We start from the raw sequence: 21,152 nt of genomic DNA on the forward strand, positions 1-21,152 counted from the left end.
AGAGACCTGGGGTATTGGTCGAATAAATCCAGAGAGAGATCCAACAATTCTGAAAATATTTTCGGGTACTACTAGTAGTACTAAAGTCTAAGGGCCTAATACTGAAGGAACGACTGTCTTCATTCTATCAGGGTCTGACTACGGGCGCGGAGGACCAGGTACTAGGGGACTATATCGAAGATCCTGGTTGATTTTTGTCCTCTTATCCATAAGCCCTTTCTCCCTCGGTCTCGGTACGCATTTTCTTCGCCGAAGACCTGGAGGAGCTGACTTCGGTATAGGTTGTTGTAACCGTGGGACCTGTGTGGGCCCTTTGTCGTTTTAAACTCGTCGTCAGCAGCGGCTCTCCGGGTTTCAGGATATTGATTTGCTGAATTTCGACCTGGTAGGAATCAAAATGATCTTTCTTTAGGAAGTGGTGTTTAAGTCAAAAGTGGATTTCACAGGTACCTTTGCTAGTTTCTGCCCTTCGGATAAAACAACGAGGCAAGACTGTAGACCTTTCAAACACCACTGCCTTTCAAGCCAGGTGAGAAGATGGCGACTCCAGAAAGATTGAAATGTACGGTGGAGCATATCGTCCTGAGGATTCGGAGCTAGCGAGAGATGGAAGGCCCAGTTTTGACTGGCATACTTGAGAGCGTCAGGAGCTGAATGACTTCGTTCCCATGCTTGATTTCCAAATTCCACAAAGGCGATCATAGCATTGATGATCTCCATGTCTGTCGGTAAACGATCTTGTAGCAATGCAGAGGTGTAATGATCCTGGTTCTTTAACGCCAGAAAGGCTGGAAACATCAAGAAATCCGGCAAGCTCTTGAACTGCTGAACCACTGGAAGAGCCGGCGATAAAGACGATGCTGGGATGTTTATGTACAGGCTGATTGCTTCCAATGTGCTCGTGAATTCCTCCATTGTCACCCAGACAGATGCAGCAGGAGTCGTCTGCCATGCTTTACCATGTGGCGTCTGCAGCCACTTTCGGCCGCTCTCCGTCTGCAGCCATTCTCGCCCGCCTGCGGTCTGCAGCCATTCTCGCCCACCTGCGGTCCGCAGCCATTGTTGGCCGACCGAAGCCTGTAACCATTCTCTCCCGTCCTGTTTCTGTAGCCACTCTCGCCCGCCCGGTGTCTGTAGCCACTCTTGCCCACTCGTGGTCTGTAGCCACTCTCGCCCAGTCTGGATCTGAAGCCACTCTCGCCCGTCGGCAATCTGCAGCCACGCACGCCCGGTCGGGGTCCGGAGCCACTTACGCCCGCCCTCGGTCTGGAGCCTCTCTTGTACGCTCTCAGTCTGCACGCAGCCTTGTTCTTCCTGTGTCTGCAGCTCGGTCTGCACGCAGGCCTTTCCCCCCTGGGTCCCCAGCCAGTCTTTCCCCCCCTGGGTCCCTAGCCATTCCTTCCCGTCCGGGGCCTGCCAGCCAGTCCTTCGCTGGCTGGGTCTGCAGCCAGGCACACCCATCCAGGGTCCCTAGCCAGCATTGTCGGTCTGAAGAACTGCGATCTTTCCGAAGCCATAGCAGACAAAAAAGAGCTTTCAGTGGCTCCAGTGGCTGTACAACGAACACTAATGATTGTTTGAAGTTCCTAGGGTCGTAGTGAGTCATAGCATGGCTCTGCATCTCCAGTGCTGAGAGTGCACTAAGGAGGGTCTGGCTTTCTGGAATATCTGAAATCTCCGGAATCTCTCGCGTCATCAAGTAGAGAGAGGAAAGTGCGAGAAGGGAGTGCGGTGAAATGGGTTGTACTTCAGGGAGGCGGCAGTTTGATGGGTCGAAAACATAGTCACGAACGGACGAGTGACAGATGTTTACGGGGAGGTTACGGTCTGTAGGAATATCCACGAAAGACCGTAACTGCATCAGCGTTGTCTCGAAATCCTTGCCCTCGCCAAGGCCAAGAAGGTTCGAGATTTGTGACATCGGCAGAGGGTCTGCAAGAGCAGCAACAATGGACAAGTGCTGGTATGCCCGCTTGGGGTCGGTACATGTGGAGAGAATACGGTCGTATAGAGTGTATACCTCCGTTCCTGGTAGCAGTGTATTCGTGAGCTGGAGAACGAGTTGAAATCGATCCCGAGGATCATTGTATCCGTCATCGATGTATTTCATCATCGTAGATGCTACAATGAAACGTCTACCCGCTCGACTGGTCAGCTGCTGAAATTGCTTTGGCGATGGTGACGGGGAATCGGGTTGTTGCTGTCGCAGCTCCCTGAAGGAATAATGGAAGAAAAGAGAAATGTCATCATCAACATCTGCATCGTCTAACGAGATGATGGTGACCTCGCCAGACGATTCCCCTGTAACCAGGCGATTCTGTTCTTTCTGAATGACTTTCCGGATATGCTCTTCCCAGCGACTCGTGAGCAGAATGTGGGTCAAAGGCAGATCGGGATCACGAAGAGCTTCGCCAAGCAGGGAGATGAGAGCAGCGATAGTTTCGGGCGTGCACTCATCGAGGGCATCGACAACAAACACCAAAGGCGGAGCCTCGAGCAGTCTGGATTTAAGCTTCCGGAGTGGTCGAAGAAACAACGCCTCCATCTGGTCGCGAAGAGACTTGTTGGGGTCTAGAATCACAGGATCTTCGTGGATAGCTTGTGTTACGTGCTTCCGAATGCTGGGAAAATTTCTGGCAAGGCGGTAGGCAAGCGTCGCAAAGAAGCGCTCAGTTGTGCCGCAATTTTTGTGGTTGCGCGAGAAAAAGAATGTTCCAGCGAGCCGTTTTTCGATATTCGTATCCTCTCTCACTTTCTGACATCTCATCGTTTCAGCTACAGTGAACGCAACAGCAGATTTTCCAATGCCTGCCGTGCCATGTAGCCAAATGAGTCGATTCTTCTCTCGGTTGTTTAACAATCCGTAGATGTGGTCTAAAACGACCACTCGAGTCCCTTCCAAACATTCCGGAGGGGGAAAGCGTCCGGGAGAGTCATATTCAGCACCACTGACGACGATCTGGGACAGCTCCTTCCAAGTTCTATCAGATGATCCAGTCACTGCTAATGAGGTCAGAGAGCGAAAGGATAATAACGTTAGACCCAATTACTCATCGACAGAGATTGACCGTGACGATAAGCGACGCAGATTGTGAAATGGAATGGAACTCGGTGTAGTACTAGCTGGCGGTAGTGCTATTAGACATTATAGGTAGTTATATCGAGGTATAACATACGAGTATCAATCGAAAGATCCAATTAAGAGTAAGCTGTAACTTGAATCCTTGGGGTCGTGAAACGGTGCTTCGGCGTCAGGTTGTATTTCCAACGGTAGGCAGCGAGAGGAGCGGGCCGTGAAGTGATGGAGAGCGCACGGTGTAAAACTTCTTGAGACTGAGGAACGGATGGATGTCCAGTGTATTGGAAAGCTCGGTGGAGGTGAAGATTCGGTTGCAGAGTATGGGCGCTCATCAATTCGCTGTAGACATGGTGCCGTAGCGCTCAAGCGCACGGCCCATCGGTAAAGCCGATCGTGCCCACCGAGTACCTATACAACCAGACCCGACTCACCTGAGACGATAACATTAGGGCGGTTGAACAGTCGATATTTTTTTTAGTTAAGCACAGACCAAATGACATTGACAAGAGAGCAATTCAAATATGTAAGTTCTCCCTTGCAAGCTCTATATAGAACCAAAGAAAATAGAATGTTATGTTATAAATATTGAACATAAATAACATTGATCTTGTACTGCTGACCTCACGATGAACTGGCACCGTCAACTCGTCCAATACGGTGACCTAGAACAATCCCAACAAACCAATGGAGCCGGCGGCTCATCATCAGCTACCCAGTCACGTCAACCACCTCTATCCAAAAAACGCAAGACTCGGTCCAACCAAAAAACCAAACGTTCCAGAAAATTGGCCCACTGGGATGACCCAGGAGACAATCAGATGAACTACGACGACGCCAGTGTCCATGCTGAAGACGGTGAAATTGAAGAAGAGGAGAGTCGGGAGCTCTCACATGAAGAAATATGGGACGATTCTGCACTCATCGATGCCTGGAACTCTGCCACAGCAGAATATGAGGTATGTCCAGCAAGTGCTCTTACATTTGCTGCTCTTGACACTCTTGCAAGGCGTTCCACGGGAAAACACAAGACTGGAAGTCGAACCCTGTCAAGAAATCTCCTCTGTGCGTATCCTCATTCATGAAAAATATAATCTAATTATATTCAGATGGTACAACATCCCGTATGATAGTTCAAAGGATAAGTCCAAGGCACCTAATCCAACAAAAGGGGCCTCTGAGAACGCCGCCAGTCAGGCTGTAGTAGATGGAGAAGAAAACTCAGTACCATTTGATTTCGACACTTTCGTCCCATCTTATGATCCTTCGCTTCCGGTATCCTCTGAGGCTCCAACGGCACCCGACCCCTCGTTTTTTGTACCAGCACCTTCAACCACCATGGTAAGCCGCGACGAAGCTTTCAGCCGTGCGCTAAGTGCGATGTATTGGGGCGGATACTGGACCGCAGTATACCATGTAAGTCCTTTGCAAGCTTCCTTACTAGTTACTCATCAGCATGCTTGCAGTGCCAAAATCAGCAGAATTCCTCGCAAGAGGTTGTCGAGGAACAAGATCAGGAATACGAAGAAGGTGACGAAGAAGTTCCTGAGGATGATGATGCTGAAGATTTGGTGCCTGCTCAGCGGTGATATGTAACCAAAACGCTATCGAGGGCTGTAGCTCTCTGGTGTACCACGGAACTGAAGGTGAGGACCCAAAGCTACCAGCTCGTTCAGCTCATTCGTCTGCTACCTGAGGCTGTGGCGTATTAATGAACAATTCAAATGACATCATTGGAATGAGTGAATCTGCTACGACGTATGGGGTGTTCGAAGGGAACTAAACAAAATCGATGATGTAGAGCAACAGCATGGCTCGAATAGACTTTGGATACGTCTGAAGCTCTTGCTATGATGTTTTGACCTTGGTTCGATGGATTCCGCGGCTGGGTATGGTCCTCAGGCCGTCGACATCGAGACTGGCGAGATGCGCAGGCATGACCTCAACGTAGTCCGGTGGGCTTGTTGGCTGCCCCAAGTTCAAGTCCAATGGCAATGTAACAAATATCGACTACATACAGAACTACTCTGACCTGTGTACCGTATTTTACAAAGCGATCTCGACATCCAATCTCGCGAGATATGAGTACACATCAGGAGACATCCTGTACTTCAGTATACCAGAAAACACCATCAGCGACCTTGATTTCTTCCTGAGTGATGTCAATGTCTGAGGGGAAAATCCTGTGAGGACGCAAAGAATGATGCCAACTCTATAGTACTGACCATTTGTCTCGTGGCTTCTGCCGTAGCAGAATTTTTGATGGATTGGTGTACAGCCGCTAACGCTTCCATCGTCAGCGGCACATATACTTGCAGATTGCGTTGCAAGGCATCGTGCAGATCCTTGAACTCCTCTGCCTTCCGCGTAATCTTCGCGACATCCCCATCAAGAGGGATGAGATCCGTGGACTCCATAATCTGCAATTTGACAATAATCGTCAGTAATCGGGGGATCTGGAAGACTGGGATGAGATCACACCTCCAGCGTAATATCAAACCTCCCAGAGCTCTTTGCATTGATCGCTTCCCTGATGCGCAACAGTCTAACAGCGGCATCTCGATCCTTACCCACTGCCCGGTTGGTGCGCTCGTAATGCCTCAAAATCTCAACGGCCGTACGCTCGATGACTTTGCCCTTCTCTGTTTCACCTGCAGGCTGCGCCAGCGTGTTGCCGAGTGCCTGTGCGAGACATGAAATGACCGTGCCGTAATCCCCGGCAAGGTTGTACAGTTTGATAGCCTCGGGAATGCGGTCGTTCTCCTCGGAGTCGCGGGCGGCACGGATGAGAATTTGTTCGTTGTACTGAGCGGTGGTTTGTAGGTGGAGAAGGGTTGCGCCTTGTTCAATAACGCCGCTCTGAGGGAAATGTGAGTTGTGTCCAGGGTAAAGCCAATTGCGAGAGGGAAACATACGAATCGCGTGCCATCGGGTCTGAATCCACCGACGAGTTCTTCCCAGGCAGGACCTGAGTGAGCGAGAACGATGATGCGCCTCACGAGCTCCCAAGCGGTCTCGACGTTCTCTTTGCCGACACCGTCGCCTTGGTCCGCCGAGAGACACACGCAGTAGACATACTGAAGTGCTTCCTTTGCGTCCATCTTAACGAACTGACGCACATATCGCCAAATAAGCATCGGCAGGCTGAGTGCGGGAGGTGAGAGTGGGGAAAGGGTCACTGAAAATATAAGTGGGTTATATGTAGGTGCATTTTCTTGGATGTGTACGCACAAGGACTGATGTCAGATGTTTCAGCGCGAGACGGAACGCGCAGAAGCCCATGGTATGCAAGCGCAATGGCAAGGTGGACGGCTTCGATTTCTGTCTCTGGGTGTTCCCATAGCGCAGCTACAGCCTAGAACATGGTCAGGATAAAACTCGGGTATGTATAACGCTGCACTTACCCGCTCAAATTGGCCGCACATGAGCAGAACACCAGGCCACACACCCTTCTTCGCACCGTCGAAATGGCGCTCTCCATAGCTCAGGAGAACTTCAGTGAGCCCACGCAGGCCACCCTCTTCCTCTTCATCGACCTTCTGTGTGTCAGCTTACTTTTTCATGAGGCATACGGAAGTTCGCACCATTGCCAGCTGGAACCACAGCCAATCCTCAGTCGTCATCGTCACTTGTGGCACTGTTCTCCGCGAAGGCTCGAGTTTTCCCATGAGTTTATACAGAGCAAGCTTGAACGGATCTGCGGATGCGGAATGCAACATGTGCGCATTGTATACTGTTTGCAAGTGGTCACGATGGGGTTTGGGTAACCTGCAAGGAAAATCAAGATACCAAAAGACGTCGTCTCTTGTTGGAAAAATCATACCGTCTTTCTGGCGACTCCACCCATGAGCGGAAGTGGCTCACGAAGCTGTCTTCGCGGTGCTCGATGGCTTGCTGCGATTTCAAAGCTTCGTCTAGAGCCTCTTGTGCGTGACCGGTGCGTACAAGGTAGTACAGCTTAGCCCACAAAGGCTGACCGGCGACAAGCTGTGTGGCTTGATTGTCAAATTGAAAGTGAATACAATATGAAGTTGTCTAACCTCTATCCGATCTTCCCACTGCCCGTTTTTATAATATCTCATCAAGAGGAAGGCGCGTATTTTGTTTGCTACACTAGGATCTCCCCCAAGGCGGGCCTCCATAGGTCTCGACTGGATGGAACGTTCGATGATATCCCAAAACTGGTCCTCGAGAGCTTCTCGTGAGCCTTTGGCAATCTGAGCCCGCAGAGCTGCGGCCTCCCGAGAGTCGCTATCCCCCAGGTAGACGCGCGCGTACTTGCGCTCGAAAAGCGGGGCGTTCAAGATGTGAGCGCCTGCGTGTTCCACAGGGGGCAGAGCAGGAGGTTCGCCCGTAATCTTTGCAAGCACATGGAAGTTTTGAAGCATTTGTTGCATGGAAGGCTGTGTGCACGATTTATGAGACACTTGACATTCGATACAGTGAGAAATACGTGCCTCTGAGTTCAGGCTTGCGGTAGCTTGCATGAGGAGATGGATGATGGGACAAGATGTTCCGCGCAACCTGGCAGCATTCAATTCGCTGATTGCACGATCATATGCCATCATCTTGCTCTGCATCTGAAGAGTCAAACTAGGCCCTGTGCTTGCCTGTTCCGCTGGTCAATAGATGAATAACGCATATATGTAGTTACCTTACCGTCAGTGCAGCCCTTCCATGGAAGCTCTTTTTCATCTCAGCAAGGGCTTTGCTATCACTGGTAGCACGACCTCCCAGCTCTTCAAACACGCGTCTCTTTTTAGCCTCCCAGTCTTTGTGACTGCGCTCCTCAAGCAAACGATAGAAGTTCTCCTGAGTTTCCCTTCGACCTTCTTCTATCGTTGAAATAAGATTCTGTTCGTGAGCATGGCGAAGATAGCCTGCGACATCCGTGTCTTGGAGGGGCTGGAGGGGAGAGAAAGTCGTTGATGTGTTCAAGTGAGCAATGGAGTTGGCAAGAGCAGGTGCATCGACATGAGCCTGTGCCAAAAGGTAGTTCCTGTCATATGTAAGTTAGAACGGATGCTCGCTGCGTTTGTTGCATTGCTCACGCTCGGTCAGCATCACTGGATGCTCCAGGTTGTCGAGATACGAGCCGGCGTGACTGAGCCTCAATTTGATCTAGAGAAAGGTTGACGGAAGGGAGATCAGGCCGTGAAAGGTGCGAGTTCAGAGCTCTTGAGGAGTTCAGCAATGAAGAAAGGTCGGAGGTCATCGTTGGTGATGTCGAGCTCGTGTACTATGTTCAAGACAATTCCGGGCTAAGCTTCAAGTCTCCAAGTTCCCAATGACAGCCAAAAGATGAAAGCACCTGCTAAGTGGCCGGGGGTGATTCAGATGTCGGGAACAAAAGTTATGAAAACGCGTCACGGGACCATTTTGGAAGGTAACTGAATATTAGACCCTTGAACCCAGTTGAACCGCGGCCGCAGTACTACAGCATTAGAACGCGGCGAACATAACTTATACAGCTACTTATAACGCGTCTCTGACTTTATTCTTATTCTTCCACCATGCAGAAAAGGAGACGAACGACGACGACACGTCCAGGCAAATTCGACCCCCAAGATGCTCGTGTCAAGCACACCCGTATTGGCGTGTGGGACCTCTACGAGGATCGCCAAACTGATTCAATGCCACGCATACCAGGCTCGTCACGATTAGAGACGTATGCCCAGATAGTCCAGAGCTTTCCCCATGTAGTACGCATGTTAAAGGACATACTCAGCATCAAACGGTGTTGGCTACTACTTTCCGTATTCTTCGTAGTGGAAATATTGGCCTCACTTACACCCGCTGTTTCACTATGGTACGTCACAGATCTAGCTGTAGGCAGCTATTGTATGTGCTTATAACATCTTTGCACAGGTACTCTGGACAACTGCTCCGACTTGTAATACCCTCTTTGCTTCCATCTGCACTACCCACTTATCTCATGTCTAGGTAGAGACTGCAATAGAGACACGTACTGTGGACACAACAGTTCTCATTCATGTTGCAGTAGGACGCGTTGCATGCACAGTTGCGACGCGCCTTCTCCAATACGCCCGAAGCCGCATCGTCATCCCCTTAAACCTGTCCATCAAACAATTCTACGCTGGGCACATATTCCACTCCATGGCACGCCTTGACGTGCCCACATTTGAAAACTCGGCCGTTCAGAGGCAGCTGGAGTCCACGTGGGCGTCCCCTTGGGGCTCTAGCGTAGCTTGGGAAACCATCCAGATGTCCACGAGCATCGTAATGACAGTTATTCGTCTACTCTCCCAGGTGTCGGTTCTATTTGCAGTCCTGCGCGAGCAGCAAGATGGTCCCCTTCTTGCGATTCTCAGCCTCTCACAATCTATATTTCACTGGTACAGCACAAACAAAAGAGTGTTCGGCTCCTTAGGTAGGTCAATAGCCTGTGCTTTGAGCATTTGACTGAGCCAGAGATGTAGTTTGGGCCGCTACCACAACCAACGAAGATTATGTTCGTATGCAAGGCCTTAAGCACCTCGTCGATAACCCTTCACACCGCAAGGAGCTTGTCGCAGGCAACCTCGGCGAATATGTCACCGCACGTATGTCGACACACCTTGCCAAACAATCTCATGTTGACGCGTGCCGAGACCAGAATTTCGCGAAACCGCTCAGCGCGTCGGAGACGATGCGGGTGAGTTCCAAGAGTTGCGTCGAGCCCATGCTGTCAAGGATCGTTTGAGCATTGCGTCCATCCTCCGTGAACCAATGCGCGAACTGCCCCAGGTACTCAACACTGGCTCCGAAGTCTGCGAAGCTAACTTAATTCACCAGATCGTCTTCACCCTCCGCGCAGTGCAAAAACCAATGACCATCCCCCTCTCATTAGCATCACTCACACTGATCAATCAAACCTCTAACTCGTTCAGTTCCACCCTTTTTTCGCTGTTCGGAGAGTCATTCTCTCTTGCGGAACAGTTTGCCAATGTACGCAAGCTATACGAGATCGATAATGTGAAGAATAAGGTGGTGGATGGCGCGGAACCATTCCCCGAGAACCAGCAATCTCTCAGGACTGGTATTTCTGTCGAGTTCAGGTTGGTTATCATTCGTTGCTTTATCCAGGCGTTTCTGATGCATGTATGCCAGGAATGTATCATTTCAGTACCCTGGTGCAGAGAGGTATGCTCTCCGGAATGTTTCGTTCAAGATTGGAGCTGGTCAACTTTGTGTACGTACCACTGCTTTTACGGGGCTCTCTCTAACCGTAAGCGTAGGTTATTGTTGGCGTGAATGGCTCTGGAAAGAGTACGATCTTAAAACTTATCTCCCGCATCTACGACCCAACCGAGGGCACCATTCTTATCGATAATCGCGACATCAAAACCCTCAGACTGGCCGACCTCCGCGCCGCCATGTCAATCCTCTTCCAAGACTACACGCACTTCCCTCTCTCCGTGAGCCTAGTTCTTGCATGGCCCCAAAACAATGTCCTGACCGCATGCGCAGATAAACGAAAACATCGCACTCGGCAACCCCGCCCTTGCACACGACTATGACAAGGTCCGCGAAGCCGCCCGACTGGGCGGCGCAGAACACTTCATTGACGAGCTGCCTGACGGATTCGACACCTATCTCGACCGCCCTGTTAAAGACTACTACTCGGGCCTCCCTGAAGGCACCACGATGCTGTTTGGGCGACCCGTCGACTACTCCCGTGTGCGTGGCGCAGGGGGTCTCCGTGTTTCTGAGGCTTCAAGTCTCAGTGGCGGACAGATGCAGCGGCTTGCGGTGTATGTTTTTTTGTTTAAAAAACTGGGTGCTAGTGTTGATTGTTCGAATAGCTCTCGCACGTTCATGCGCTCATTGGTATCTGAGACAGAGTCTTTGGTTGGCATGTTGTTATTCGACGAGCCCAGTGCCTCCTTGGACCCTACGGCCGAACATGGTGTGTTACCCTGTTTTCTTGAAGTGCATACCCAACCCACACTGGTCGCGTAGATCTCTTCGAGCGTCTACGGAAGTTAAGGGGAAACAAGACCATGATATTCTCCTCGCATCGATTCGGGAGCCTCACCCGACATGCGGATCTCATATTGTGAATTTTTATCTGGTTCCACCTCGATGATGGCGCTGACATGGAGCTTACAGGTACATGGACGAATCTATTGTCCAGGAAGAAGGCACACACGATGATCTATTGAAGAGAGGGGGAGAGTATGCACGTATTTGGAATTTACAAGCAGAAGCTTTCATTTAATGACCAGAGACGAAATCACACGTTGTCCAATACCACGATTATTAATCATGGAACGACTCATTCTTGCACATGTATGCAATTGTCCAGACTCCAACCATTGGCGGTGTGTGTCAGTCCCAATACGCCAGACAATTGTTCACACAAACCAGATACGTAGAAGGGTATTTTACTGACTTCGGATGCATTATTTTTAGCGCATAAGTGTCGCGCTTGACCCGCTTCCCAGGCACTGCTGAACAATCCATGAGATCTTCTTCACTGTCCGACGGCAAGCAGAACATGGAAAACGAGACTTTGGCTGTATCCGGTGCGATACACATGCAGACCTTGAAAGTTGATGGGAAGAATGAGATAACAGTCCAGTGAGCCAAATGCATGCTGGTTCCGCGAAAGGTGGATGCAGGTTGCATGGTGTGGTGGAGTAGCACCCTGGATTGAGCAGGACGGAATACATGCAGCTTCGCAGGACTTAAGGCAATCACGGCACGGATGCTATTCGATGATGAGCCGGATCTAGGAGTTGACGAAGCTGATCAAACGTATCAGATCGTCTTTACCCCGCGCGTCGTGCAAAACAAATGACCGTCCCCCTCTCCTTGGTGTCACTCTCCCCGCCCTTCTCCGAGGTGCGTTCACCCGATCTTCGAGTAGTCTTGAAGACAACAGTCTCGGGAGCGTCGAAGCGGTTGACTGACTCAATCTGATACATGTTCGGTTCACTCTGATAACACATGGCAGATACCTATGAATCATCCTACCATATTGGAATCACGTAACGCACTGTTGCTTCCAAGCTTAAGGTGATCAAAAGCCGTACGCAGATCTTCCCTCATGGTTATGACATTTTCGAGTCGATGGATGTCACGACCATTGAGTTCTGTTGTGACCTCCAAAAACTCGGTCTATCAAAGCCCACGCGGAAGCAGCATGTTCCACTTGAATTATGGGGAGTCGAGTTTGAACGGATTCAGATTAACGACACAAAAGATGTCCAACCTCAGGCTTTTCATCCCCACGAAGGCCTTTGTTAGTCGAAGAATGAAATATGTAAGCTGCTTGTGTTATGCATGTGATAGGCCGCTCATTCCTCTCCTTTCTTTCCCCGCGTTGTTTGATGTACTTAGACTAGTGAAGGCGCAGTGATAACCATCACGGGCAAGGGCCTGATTGAAATAAGATAAAAGACCGGATGACGAAATCTGGTGCACTCACGGATTGTTTTGCCTTAGTCTGATTATCGGGGCTAGGTACAGGGGACCGATCTTTTTGAGATTTAACTGCGAATTCGAAATGTTAGGTCATGCACGGCGGTGTTAGTAACCCGTTAGATGCACTCACATAATCGGACGAAATGGTCGAAGTACAACGAGGCGGTGGCGAGAAGCGCAGCGTCAGTTTGAGCCTTGCAAATATCGATCGCGACTATGTTGCGACCAGGGGGACTTGGAGCGTAGATTAATAAGTAACCTGGGAGTCGAGCGCATACAGGCGGCGGCGGCGGTTTTGACGCGAGTATGGCAGCCTTAGATTCTAGGTCGACGCAATGCGCATCGCTCATACGCGGTAATGAGCTCCTGGCTTCGTGGAGTAATATTGTCGGAGATATCGGGGGGAAGGGGAGCAACATCCCAGTCGGGTTCTGGCGTAGCAGATAATTCTCATGAAATGGCCTCGGTTTGAAATTAGTCCGCACTAGTCTGGTTGCTAAACACATCATCAGTCAAATGAGTAAGTACATATACTCTCCGGAATGTTTTGTTCAAGATCGGAGCTGGTCAGCTTCCGTGGCACTCTCTGAACCGTGATTACAGGCCATTGTCGGTTTGAACAGCTCTGGAAGGAGCACAATCTTGAAACCCATCTCCCGCATCTGCGGACATCAAAATCCTCAGGCTCGTTGACCTGTGTTCATCCTCTTCCGAAACTACACCCACTTTCAGCTCACGTACTTAATGTACACGCAGGTACGCGAGAACATCGGACTTGACAACCCCGCGCGAGACTTTATCGATGAGCTTTCTGACGGATTCGAGACATACAGCCCCGTGAGAGACTTCACCTCGGACAACCATTCAGTGCATTGTTGCTAGCGCTGGCAGCGTGGCGGAGAATACAAGAGATTCGCGTCGGATGTTGATATTATTGCACAAGTCGACTCAAAAACATGGTGATGGACGTCGACACCCTAGAAATATTGTGACTTGGAACATTTTGAAGAACGGACAACTCAGAAAGTCGAACAAGACAATGTCTATTATTATGTAATTACTGACATCAAAGTGGAAGATAAGCTCAGAATCAATGCGGTCAATTAACACATGTGCCAGTACAGAGCTGGAAAAACGACGAACAAGAAATAAGCTTCTTTTCCGATCAGCATATAGTCCATTTGGGTCCCCAACAGCACTGATACTCTTTTTTTTCCTTAGGGCGTTGGTGCACTAGCACTCTCGGCGTGCCCGTTTGGAATTCTTCCTTGCCCTGCCTCCTCTCGAGCATCTTCTCTGAGCTTCTCCATCACCTCCTCCCACAGCGGCTTGATATAGCGCCAGGACAGGGCGTACCACCCTAAGGCATCAAAGGGAGCCGCAAGCCACCGATGGATCTTGCTCCGCTGTCTCCTGCTGTCTATGCATTCTAGGAGCCAACCTCGAGGGAACCTGGCCGGAACTGGGTACCAGAACTCCGCTGTCTCCTGTTGTCTATGTATTCTAGGAGCCAACCTCAAGGAACCTGGCCGGAAATGGGTACCAGAATGCTCCGAACCAAAAGGTGGGGAAACGTCATACCGCAGCAGACGCTCCGTGGTCCTCAGGTCGACATTGTGCTTACGGATGTCGTTGGCGATATATACCAGGTCAGGCCAACTTTCGAGGAATCCTGAGACGACAATGTATGCTTGAGCCTCAGCCTTAGTGAGCGTGGCCCACCCTTTGAGCTCGGGGCGATACATGTCGAACCGTGATGTAAGAACACCCTGGTACATCGTATAACCGTAGCGCCCCCATGCGGTGGCAAAGCCCGCTACCGTGTCCTGTTTATCGCGTTGGGCAATACATGTCGCTGCCATGTCTTTTCTATTTGTCAAAGTTAACCGGAATACAGGTGCAGTACTTACATTGTTTTCCGACCCACTCTCCTGGGCTGTTTCTGTGCTGTCTCAGTTCTGAAGATATCATCTCGAAGGCGGCAAGTAAAATCATGCAATCGATTTCACAAGGATAGTGCAGAAGCATTGTCTTCGTAACCCTCATCAATAGCATGCAAAATTCTGCACATCGTGCCCGTCTTTGTTATGCTGCTCAAAGTTTCAAGAACGTCAAGCCTAAATCGTGAGTATCACCGGAGATCCAGCTACGTCGAGGGTCACGGATTGACGATACAACCGCTGAGCAACCGAAATGTCTTATTTCCAATGCACACTGCCCTGTACAAAGAGGAGAGAGAAAATGTCAGACGAAGTGTTCCGTGTACCCGTGCATGGTACATAATCCATGGCTCGTGCACACCGAAGCCAATACATGGCGCGGTTGAATGTCAGGGGATCGACGAAAACTCGTGATATCCTGCGCCTCAGAAGGAAAGGCCTGTTTATGTAAGCTTGAACAGAAAGAGCACCGATTGTGACTTCTCCTGTACCTCTTGACGAGGAAGATGCTTGAAGAAGTTAACACTGCAAACTGCCTGGAAGAGATAACCAGGATTCAAGTTCAAGTCGTCGTTGTGTAGAAGTCCCGAAACAACAAATGCAGATTGTTCTGATTGCACAACCACCTATCAAAAAATGATAGATCATTCTCTGTCGCATAGTCAATAGTTGACTGCCTGGCACCACTGCGTGCGAGTTACAAAGCGTCACCATCTGCTATACTCACCTGCACCATGCACTGGCTTCAGATCTCAGACACTGAACACAGTGACTGCATGAGACTACATGACGCTTCAACCTTTGGTACTTTCTATCCTTTGCGCATGAACTATTTACCTTAGAGTAGGATGTATATCTACATAGATGGAGAAAACGAAAACAACAATATTGATCAGCAGCAGGATCGCCCCACGAGACAACGAGCGAAGACAGTAGCGGGCTTTGCCACTGCACAGGGGCGCTACGATTATTTGTCAGGAAGAGGGCATACAATTAATATTGAGGGGAGGCCCGTATTTGCGAACGCTGTCATTTAACGACCCAAGAACATTGTACAATACCCTGGACGATTCATCCTCACGCATGCATCACAGTTATGCAATAGTCAGGAAATACGCCATAGAAAAAATAGCAGAACGCGAAGAAAGCAAGATAAACGACGATCTAGCAGATAGTGATACAAATGGGAATCCGTGATGGCTAGTTCGATGAATTGGGAGACGTTTGCTGCTGTTGTTGTTGCTTCTGAGCCAACGACTTTGCTTTGAATGTCTCCAAGATATGATGCACACCCTCTGGTTCTAAAACCACCTTCGTCCCGTCACATCGCGCCTTCTTCGTAAACTCCGTACACAACTCATTGATATCCGCGTCCTACAAATCACACAATTCAACAAAAGTCCTCCCACCAACCAACCCGACACCCACCTTAAATTGAGGATGCGATATAATCGTCTGCCACGCTTTCTGAACTTCGATGTTTGCCGAACTCTCCTTTGTCTTCGGGAAGGTCGAGCCCTTGCAAGAGATTATATTGCCTCCTTGAGAAGAATCGCTCATCTTGCGCACCACGGGCTGTGTAAACGGCGAACTCGTGAACGGCGAGTCACCTGATGCAGCTATATGCTTCGCGATGTCCTCCCTCGTCGGACAGGGCAGCATATCACCTCCGGGATTGACATTAGATGCCGATTCGGAGGCCGAAGGTGGACTTTCGGCGTCTTGTCGGGACATCGTCCAAAATGGGCTTTGTCCGTTTGATGTGCTCGCTGACGATGGTGAGGATAAGGGATTTGCGGAGAGGGGGGAAGCCACGGAGTTTTGTGAGGATATACTACTGGGTGGTGACTGTGCGGTCCCGTTTGCGTGCGTTACGGGACTTAGCGTAGGTGCGGGCGGGCTTTTCATCAGTACGTTGAAGTCGACGGGTGCTTGGCCGTTCATGAACGTCTCGCCGAAAAGCTCGTCTAGGCTGTGGTTTTGCATATAGTCGGAATGACCTGCAGATTGCGAGAATTCTGCCGTAGATTGGCCATTTCTTGTGCTATTCCAGGAATTCGAAGGTGAAGGGTAATTGAACGGGAATTGATTCAAACCGTTAGCATTGATATTATTGGGGTTGTCAGTGTCGGTGGTAGTATTGAACGACATGGAATCGGGCGTATCGGCAAACGACATGAAGAATGTATTAGTGGCGAGAGTCTTGTACTGGTTGGGAGCTGGTAATGCATATGGGCCATATGGTGAGGTCGATGGATCGACTTGCATAGAACCTGAAGGGATTTCATCTATTACCCTAAGCAATGAGGGATCAAATGTTGTTAATGAACTCCAATCAATGTCGCTGTATGGCTTAGGGGAGTTACGTGATGCGGGAGGAGCAGAGGGCGGGGCTGCTGGAGGGGAGCTAAAGAAGCTAAATGGCGGTTGAACGCTTGGACGGCGATGCTGATGAAGAAGCCTGCGGAACTGAATGATCGATCGGCTTTGGCGTTGAAAAAGTGAATTGAGCTTGCTTGAGAGCAAGGTTCTCCTCCTGAAGGCGTGCGAGAAGATCTCGTAAATTAGAATTCTCATTTTGCGCTTCTTTATTCTTTTCCTCGAGAGCGGCCACCTTATCCTCCAACTAAAAACCGGACCGTTAGCGACGGTAAATAGGTAAAGTGGCATTCTCACATCTTTGACATGTTTTTCCTTTCGTTCTCGAAAGGCGCGTTGAGCAGCACGATTTTGTTCTTTCCGCTTGAGGAGTCGTGAGTCATCCTTGAGATAAGGTGAATTAACTTGATATGGCTTTTGGAAGTCGACGGATCCACTAACCTGGGACCCTCCCGACTTCCGCCTTAACACTGACCCCTTTTTCGAGGTGCTCGAATCATCAGCTGTTCAGAGGCTTAATCGTCGATTATATACGAGAGTAACATGATGTCACGAACCAGTATGCTGATTCTTTGTACTTGGACCCTCCTCCATGTCGTCATCGCTTGCCTTACGCTTCAGCGCCGACTCTTCGTTATCATTTCCACGGGAGAAAGTAGACTGATGCCTTGAGCGGGAATGATTATTACTTGGTGGGCTAGGGCTGCTATCATCAGAGGGTGGAGTAAGACGTGGCAATGGAGATTTCTGTATGCTCTGTGGGTTTACGGCGCCAACGTCAGCGGCATTGAGGTCAGTGACTGTGTTTGGGAATTGTTTTTGGAGTAGAGTAAGAAAGTCTTCATCGCCAAGCTGAGAGAACTGAGATGGAGTTTGTGATAGATCCCAAAAGTTGTTTATAGAGGGGAACTCCATGAGATTGTGGGTGTTACTCAGGCGGGATAGGATGGAATGAGCCAAGGGTTGGGAGAAGGTATGAGCTCGCTGCGGGTAACAATGACGAGAAGAGAGAGAACGTCGTGGACGATAGCGAAGATGAAGTTTAAAGCAGTCAAGTCAGGAGAATGAGATACGGGGTATGTTGTCGGTGAAAGCAGTCTGCGATGACAAAGCAACCACTTACCCCTGCCATATTAGTTTAATTTAACTCGAAATAATAAAATAACGTTAAGTTTTAACAGGACCGACAACGGGTTGCCGACGGCAGACTGTACTCGTCAGTGTGAGGTGACGCAATTTTTTTGGGGGTAGGTCCATGTTGCTGACTGCAATCCCGCGTTGATCGTTAGTTTAATAGAATATTTCGGTTATCATTTATATAGCCCAACAGAAAATCCAATCCCCTACCATGTGCATCAATATTTGATTCCTGCGCCTTGCCCGGTGCCGGTAGCCAGCTGCCAGCATACTCTATGACTTGACTTACTGGCGCTAATTGTCGGATGGTATCAATGTCCGAGAATCCGAGGTCAGTACTTGAATCACATGGTTGCAATGCTATGCTAAGGTGCTTGTCCAGGACTTGACAATTATCAATATCAGCTGGACGCTACTTTGCCACTTCAAACCCGATCTCAACCCTGATTCAAGCCAGGTCGCCATACATGTCTGAGTTAAGTTGGGTCTCCATTGCTGTTTTCGTAGCTTTCAAATAACTATCATGCTCTGCAATGCATTTCAACCTCCCCCCCTCCCCTCATTAGTGCATCCGTCTTAATCGCAAGCAGGTCTTTAAACCTATGGGCTCTGCGGCGTTATGGAAGCTTCTAGATTATACCTCTCGCCGTAACCAGTCCATGAGAGGATTTTAACAAGTTGGGGCTAATACCCGGGTCGAATCTACAGCTGCGCAACTTTCACCGCGCTTCTTTTCGACCAATCTATCACCAGGGTTTTCCTAGCCTAAGGCTGGTCATGTGTGTGCCGCAACTTATGTAAGGAGCTTCTCTTGTATTTCCCCGAGGAGGTAACTTAGGCGTCTCGGTTCCTTGGCTCAGAGTTTCCTTTTACGGACAGCGATCGCAGTTCCCAGAATAGTACGTATGCATTGAGCTCAGTACAATACCCCATACATCCTAATCGTTCGAGTCCAGACAAGGGCTTTCTGTTATTTATAATTGAACCTCCTTGTCTCGTTACTGTCTTGCCATTCTTCCTCTCGTCCGAGCTCTCCGAATGTTGCTTGTGTGATTTGGGAAAGTGAAACCTGTGACTCGTGAGTGCTATCTTTGTCTTCTACCGCCCATCACGCCGTTTTATACAGCTTTCCGCAGCCACTGACGTTTTGACTCGAATTAACTTGATCGCCGCTCTCACGGTTCTTCGACAGCAGCTTGATGTGCTTTGACCACCTCTGTCATCGATCAACAAAGGTGAGTGACTTCAAAACATGCCTTGTAGGGCTGATGAGTCGCATATCGTCGTCGATTGTACCTCGATAGCATGCCCGTGGTCACCGCATCAAGCTCAGGAGGGATGTACATTGCGCACAACATGTGTACGTATCTCAAATGCCTAAACTACTCGATCAAACTCAAGACGCTAGAAATAGTAACTTTGGTGATCCGAACCTTTCCAGGCCCCCTGACAGTATCGTTGATTGACTTCAGTACATCAACCGATCACGATCGTGCTGGACCCTCGGTGACTTGACTACGTACATACAAGCCCGCCTGGAGCGGTGACGACTTGGGCTCCAGCCGTCGGAAGAGACTACGTATGCACTTTCCAAGTGACGCCCATAAAACCATATGCATCAACTTAATCAGATCAACCTTTCGAACATTCTCGTCCCTGACTTCAAGTTGCTAGTACTACTAGGGGTCAACACAATTGGCTTCGGTAGCACTTCAACGGTTAGAAAAACCAATAATCCCCATTTCGGCCAATTAAATTAAGTTACTTATCCCTGTACCGATGACATAGGCAAGATGATGTACAATAAGTAAGTAAGTGCGTCGTCTGAAATGTGTATGTGTCTGGTATCAATATCACTCGAAAAGGTCACTGAGGACAAGGATGGTTAGCTTTCGCGGATATGACAATCCGCCGACGGCGCACAAACGACGCACATAATATTCAATTTCTAGCTGTTGATTGGCAGTGTCGTGGGGTAATGATCAACACAGGGACGCGGAGGTTGTCAAAAACACGTACGAAAAGAAAAGCCACGTTCCGGGGCCACAGAATGTTTAGCCCAACGGAGTTATAAGTTTGGGTATTCATTTCTTCTATTTTCTGCTTTAGCCGTCGCATCTCCTGTGCAAACTTTCTTCAGCATGCTACGCCACATTGCATATCAGAGACAAACCTTATCATAGTGTGACGTGAGGAAAAATGTTGAGAGGTGCAGGGTGGCGACTGCGAGAAAGTTGTATATAAAGGAGTGGCGGGCGCTATGCGCGGATATAAGGATCTCGTTGATGTCGTTGATGGTCTCCATGAATCGCGTTGGTGTTATCTAGTATTTTGGGGTTAGAAAAGCAGTGCGAGGGGAGATAGGAGTTTGCAGTACTCGACCGTCAAATTCAATAGGATATATTGAAGAGAACTGGATCAGCTCTCCTCCGATATAATCCCTTTCGACGCGTACAATTTCTCGAGGGTGGTGAATACCAATTTGTCCAACTGGTGGTGTTCCGTAGGCCGAGTCTGATGGAGGTGGTCCATAGTAGTACGATGAGTGGGGAATCAACGGTCGCCGACGACTACGTTCGACAGTAAACTGTCAGCATAGAAGAAACCACAATGAAAAATGGGAACGTACCCATTTTGCACTTGAGACGTAAACGTTGCAGACCGTAAGAGGCGAGTAGTATTCAGGGATCGAGGCGGGCATGGTTGACAGGCGGCGGATCGACGATCTCCCAAGGCTGAGGTGAAGGCTCCCTAAATTCAAGATTTAGATGCGCCGGTTTACGACTTGCTTGCCTCCGAGGCTTCTTATCTGTCTCGGAGCCAATGTGGAGGCTATCATGGTCGTGCAAGGATAAGTCGTCCAACCTGGCTGGTGATCCTGCGCGTGTAATGGGATGCCATTCCTGGGTAGCAATGTCCACCTCCTCCAGACCCTGTCCTTCATCGTTTTCCAGCGGTGGCGTTAGGATGCGCACGCTCGTGCTTGCGTTCGTAGGTACGCGTGTGAGTGGTGGGCTCAGCGGTAGTTCCTCGGTTCGAATGTCCCTCTGCCCCACTTCAAAACTGCCCAACTTTCTCAATTCTACCTGCTCTGTCCTCTGAAAATTCCTCGTTGTTGAAGTCCATGCGTGTCCACGAGGTTGCTAGAGAGGAGGGTGGCTGCGCTGGAGCAACGAGGCTGGACGTGGCAG

General features: G+C 49.6%; 8 protein-coding genes across 8 annotated transcripts; 2 read left to right on the forward strand and 6 right to left on the reverse strand.

The window, feature by feature from the left end:
* Positions 1–978, reverse strand: EDB91DRAFT_1167905 (uncharacterized protein). Its single transcript, XM_041320073.1, has one exon. It carries the CDS (start codon positions 913–915, stop codon positions 409–411), a length of 507 nt encoding a protein of 168 aa, XP_041170946.1. The 5' UTR covers positions 916–978; the 3' UTR covers positions 1–408.
* Positions 979–3,705: 2,727 nt separating this feature from the next.
* Positions 3,706–4,665, forward strand: EDB91DRAFT_1254692 (uncharacterized protein; the record flags this gene model as incomplete). The annotated part of the gene is made up of 4 exons (XM_041323856.1): positions 3,706–4,035; positions 4,086–4,141; positions 4,186–4,492; positions 4,543–4,665. The coding sequence occupies 4 exons, from the start codon at positions 3,706–3,708 to the stop codon at positions 4,663–4,665; spliced, it is 816 nt and encodes a 271-aa protein (XP_041170947.1).
* A 457-nt stretch (positions 4,666–5,122) lies between these two features.
* Positions 5,123–8,291, reverse strand: EDB91DRAFT_1239779 (nucleoporin-interacting protein NIC96; the record flags this gene model as incomplete). Its single annotated transcript, XM_041321902.1, has 12 exons — positions 5,123–5,245; positions 5,302–5,496; positions 5,558–5,935; positions 5,992–6,254; positions 6,308–6,431; positions 6,481–6,612; positions 6,661–6,844; positions 6,900–7,063; positions 7,117–7,479; positions 7,504–7,686; positions 7,736–8,075; positions 8,128–8,291. 12 exons carry the CDS (start codon positions 8,289–8,291, stop codon positions 5,123–5,125), a joined length of 2,613 nt encoding a protein of 870 aa, XP_041170948.1.
* A 212-nt stretch (positions 8,292–8,503) lies between these two features.
* On the forward strand, positions 8,504–11,416 carry EDB91DRAFT_1167924 (P-loop containing nucleoside triphosphate hydrolase protein). Its single transcript, XM_041320074.1, has 12 exons — positions 8,504–8,885; positions 8,945–8,969; positions 9,020–9,467; positions 9,517–9,639; positions 9,693–9,823; positions 9,872–10,134; positions 10,187–10,268; positions 10,315–10,494; positions 10,547–10,830; positions 10,882–10,985; positions 11,039–11,135; positions 11,189–11,416. The coding sequence occupies exons 1-12, from the start codon at positions 8,590–8,592 to the stop codon at positions 11,295–11,297; spliced, it is 2,142 nt and encodes a 713-aa protein (XP_041170949.1). The 5' UTR covers positions 8,504–8,589; the 3' UTR covers positions 11,298–11,416.
* EDB91DRAFT_1339820 (uncharacterized protein) lies at positions 11,408–13,275 on the reverse strand (the record flags this gene model as incomplete). The annotated part of the gene is made up of 8 exons (XM_041325689.1): positions 11,408–11,810; positions 11,855–12,018; positions 12,056–12,199; positions 12,294–12,422; positions 12,510–12,574; positions 12,636–13,001; positions 13,107–13,167; positions 13,243–13,275. The coding sequence occupies 8 exons, from the start codon at positions 13,273–13,275 to the stop codon at positions 11,408–11,410; spliced, it is 1,365 nt and encodes a 454-aa protein (XP_041170950.1).
* Positions 13,276–13,621: 346 nt separating this feature from the next.
* EDB91DRAFT_1339821 (uncharacterized protein) lies at positions 13,622–14,533 on the reverse strand (the record flags this gene model as incomplete). The annotated part of the gene is made up of 2 exons (XM_041325690.1): positions 13,622–14,360; positions 14,416–14,533. The coding sequence occupies 2 exons, from the start codon at positions 14,531–14,533 to the stop codon at positions 13,723–13,725; spliced, it is 756 nt and encodes a 251-aa protein (XP_041170951.1). The 3' UTR covers positions 13,622–13,722.
* A 716-nt stretch (positions 14,534–15,249) lies between these two features.
* On the reverse strand, positions 15,250–17,925 carry EDB91DRAFT_1167942 (uncharacterized protein). Its single transcript, XM_041320075.1, has 6 exons — positions 17,382–17,925; positions 17,266–17,327; positions 17,122–17,208; positions 16,916–17,071; positions 15,874–16,893; positions 15,250–15,819 (listed from the first exon to the last, which is right to left on the reverse strand). Exons 1-6 carry the CDS (start codon positions 17,737–17,739, stop codon positions 15,646–15,648), a joined length of 1,857 nt encoding a protein of 618 aa, XP_041170952.1. The 5' UTR covers positions 17,740–17,925; the 3' UTR covers positions 15,250–15,645.
* Positions 17,926–19,814: 1,889 nt separating this feature from the next.
* Positions 19,815–20,662, reverse strand: EDB91DRAFT_1254697 (Golgin subfamily A member 7/ERF4 family-domain-containing protein; the record flags this gene model as incomplete). Its single annotated transcript, XM_041323857.1, has 6 exons — positions 19,815–19,830; positions 19,885–19,913; positions 19,981–20,082; positions 20,135–20,284; positions 20,339–20,548; positions 20,591–20,662. The coding sequence occupies 6 exons, from the start codon at positions 20,660–20,662 to the stop codon at positions 19,815–19,817; spliced, it is 579 nt and encodes a 192-aa protein (XP_041170953.1).
* Between the last annotated feature and the right edge of the window lie 490 nt (positions 20,663–21,152).

The sequence above is a fragment of the Suillus paluster genome (genome assembly GCF_016628075.1).
Source record: "Suillus paluster strain FC165 chromosome Unknown EDB91scaffold_115, whole genome shotgun sequence".
In the NCBI taxonomy this organism is placed as follows: domain Eukaryota; kingdom Fungi; phylum Basidiomycota; class Agaricomycetes; order Boletales; family Suillaceae; genus Suillus; species Suillus paluster.